Source organism: Nanorana parkeri, unplaced genomic scaffold (assembly GCF_000935625.1).
Source record: "Nanorana parkeri isolate BGI_ZX_2015 unplaced genomic scaffold, ASM93562v1 scaffold453, whole genome shotgun sequence".
In the NCBI taxonomy this organism is placed as follows: domain Eukaryota; kingdom Metazoa; phylum Chordata; class Amphibia; order Anura; family Dicroglossidae; genus Nanorana; species Nanorana parkeri.
This window is the reverse complement of record NW_017306721.1, coordinates 493,289-495,917: the sequence shown is the minus strand read 5'-3', so window position 1 is coordinate 495,917 and position 2,629 is coordinate 493,289. Positions and strand designations below refer to the sequence as shown.

The following is a 2,629-nucleotide window of genomic DNA, read 5'->3' as shown; positions in this document are numbered from 1 at the left end:
CCTTACTAAAAAAATAGCCAGTTGTTTGTGTTTGTCTCCCAGGCCACATAGACATAACAATACTATAGGTTTTAAATTTGCAACCTGTGCAAGTCTACATTTAACAATATATGTGTTTCATCAAGGTCAACATATAGGGATATAGGAATTACACTTTTCCTATTGATTTTCATATGTGGTTTTCTCGGTGAAGGAGTATGATTTACTAATATTAAAGTTGAAGAAATGTTTCCGTTTCAAACTGACCAGAAATAGTTTTTACTGTATCAGTATATGAAACTATATTTTTCATTCATTATCATTTAGTGTAGCAACAGATCTAACATGTACAGTATGTTTAAAAAGAAAAAGAAAGTGTGTTGATGATATTTGTGATTGTATTTATTGCCGTTATCACATAGTAAGTACTTTAGAGTAGAGGCACAATAGAGTTTTCAATAGAAATCTAGGACCCTCCTGAAGGAGCCGACTCGGGAACTGTTTGCACCCCAGTCAGAAAACCTCCTGTACTCTCCAGGTCTCAGATAATATTGTCGTCCTTTGTAGTTGGGTTCTTCATAGAAAATCCATTGTCCTTCAGGAATACTGCATGATTGAATGTCATTGTAATGGAATTGCTCGTGGACATGTGGGCAGTCTTCTGTAAATTCCATCATATGGCCTCCAAAATCTTCCTTCTCGTAAACCCTGATTCTGAATGCACCTCGATGCTGGAAGACAGAATACAGTTCATAATTTGTTTGTATTACTTGCTTGTATATCTAATATACTGTGGTTGATTTACTAACCTTATAAACACGCCATGAACAAGTATACACCTCTGTAGTGTGTTCCCTCCCAGCATGATCTATTGGTGGAATCTAGACACCTTTGTAGTGTGTACACACCCAGCAGGTGTGTTGTGCAAAGCCCTTCATGAATTGCAAGGTGATGTTGTCTAAATTAGCTCTACATTGTGTTGCTTGCGTTGATGAATGCAGGAATGTAAATGCATGAGCTAACCATTTTTGTCTAAACTGTAAAGCAGCATTATATATGCATCATGATTTTTCCATATATGGCATTAGTGGAAATATGCTTTTAGAGACTTTTTGGTTGATAAATACGCTTTGCTGTGTAAAAATCACACGCACCTAGTGCGTGCGTGTGATTAGGTTAGTAAATCACCCCCACTGTGTCTATATGTAGTAGCAAAGGAAGTATTGGATAGAGTACAAATTGTAATTGAGAAATGGTTCAAACAAACCTAGTTATATTTTTTAAATAAAATATTCAATTGTGCTATTCTAAATACTTGTGTAATTACTAAATGTATATGTAGATTTTCTTTCATATGATCATACATGCAATTCTATAGTCCACTGATCAGGTATGTTGTTTGAATCTACACTCTGTGCTTTAATCTGCAATGGCAGAAAGGGCTCCTACTTGTGGTGTCAAGCGGCAGGACCTAATAGAGTCATTGAAGCCCAACCACTGTTGGTAATCAGGATATTCTCCCTTCTTCAGGAAGTATTGGTGTCCCTTGTAGTTGGGATGCTCATAGATCAACCAGTTTCCATTCTCCACACGGATGGAATTGCATCGGCTGAAGAAGGAGTGCAAATCAGCAGAGTCACAGTTGCACTCATATGAGCAACCCTTGAAGTTTTTATCTTCGTAAAAGATGATCTGTAATTACAAGATGTTAAATGTATTGAAAGTTAAACCATTAGGACAAGATGATATTGCATATATATCATATAGACACAAAATGTAAAGAGATCCTGTCACCTGACCAATTTGTCAGGGTCTTGGTAAATGTCACTCACCATCCATTTTATACTCACCTCTACAGTGCTCTACTGTTCCTCCTTCCTCTATCGCACCAAAATTAACTAGTGTCAGCTGGTGTTATATCTCAAAAGGAAAAGTGACACCAACCCTCAAAATTATGAAAGAGCTTAAGCCATACAATTGGCTACTAAGCCTGTGCACTGCATCGTGGGAGGTGGTTACATGTTCCTCCATAACTAAAAGCACCAGACATGGGGGACACAAAAGAAGCGGTGCGGAGGGGGAGGGGGCACTGGGTATGGTGAGAGTGTCTTGTGTTGCATCTTCAGTATTGTAACAGGAATATTGAAAAGGACAATAAGGATAATAGGCCAAGAGAAATTTCCTAGAATGTGGCTTTTGTAGCCAGAATATCAATACTGATATTAATAGTTTTCTTTAATTCGGGTGTCTAGTACATGTGTACAGGAGCCCAGAGTACTCTTAACACAGAACCTCTGCATTTGACCAAAGATCTTGGTGTGATGCACCAGATGAACCAAAGTGCTTGTAGACAAATGCTGATTTTTTGCATTGCTTTACACCCAGTATCTGCAGTAAAATGACTAAAAAAAAAGACCTGTTACAAATGTTGTACATATTCATGCTACAGTGACAAACAGAGTGGCCTAATGGGCACAGCAAAAAAAGTCACAAGCAGGCAAAGACATGTAAAATGTATAGATTTAGGGAAAATGAAGTGCTTTTGTTATGAATGAGTGGTGCATCACAGCTGAAGCTGCCACCTAAATATGGTGCAATTTAAAGCAATTTAGGCCAAGGTAGTTAGAAAAGATATACAATATAATATATA

The 2,629-nt window shown here is 37.5% G+C and overlaps 1 protein-coding gene across 1 annotated transcript in view; it reads right to left on the bottom strand.

Annotated features, from left to right (window-relative positions):
- Positions 1–434: 434 nt before the first annotated feature.
- Positions 435–2,629, bottom strand: part of LOC108790186 (gamma-crystallin 1-like) — a 5,284-nt gene continuing 3,089 nt past the window's right edge. Inside the window, exons 2-3 of the mRNA XM_018560397.1 lie at positions 1,429–1,671; positions 435–710 (exon numbers count right to left, since the gene is read on the bottom strand). Of these exons, the coding sequence (XP_018415899.1) occupies positions 435–710; positions 1,429–1,671 (519 nt within the window). The remainder of the gene's footprint in view (positions 711–1,428; positions 1,672–2,629) is intronic.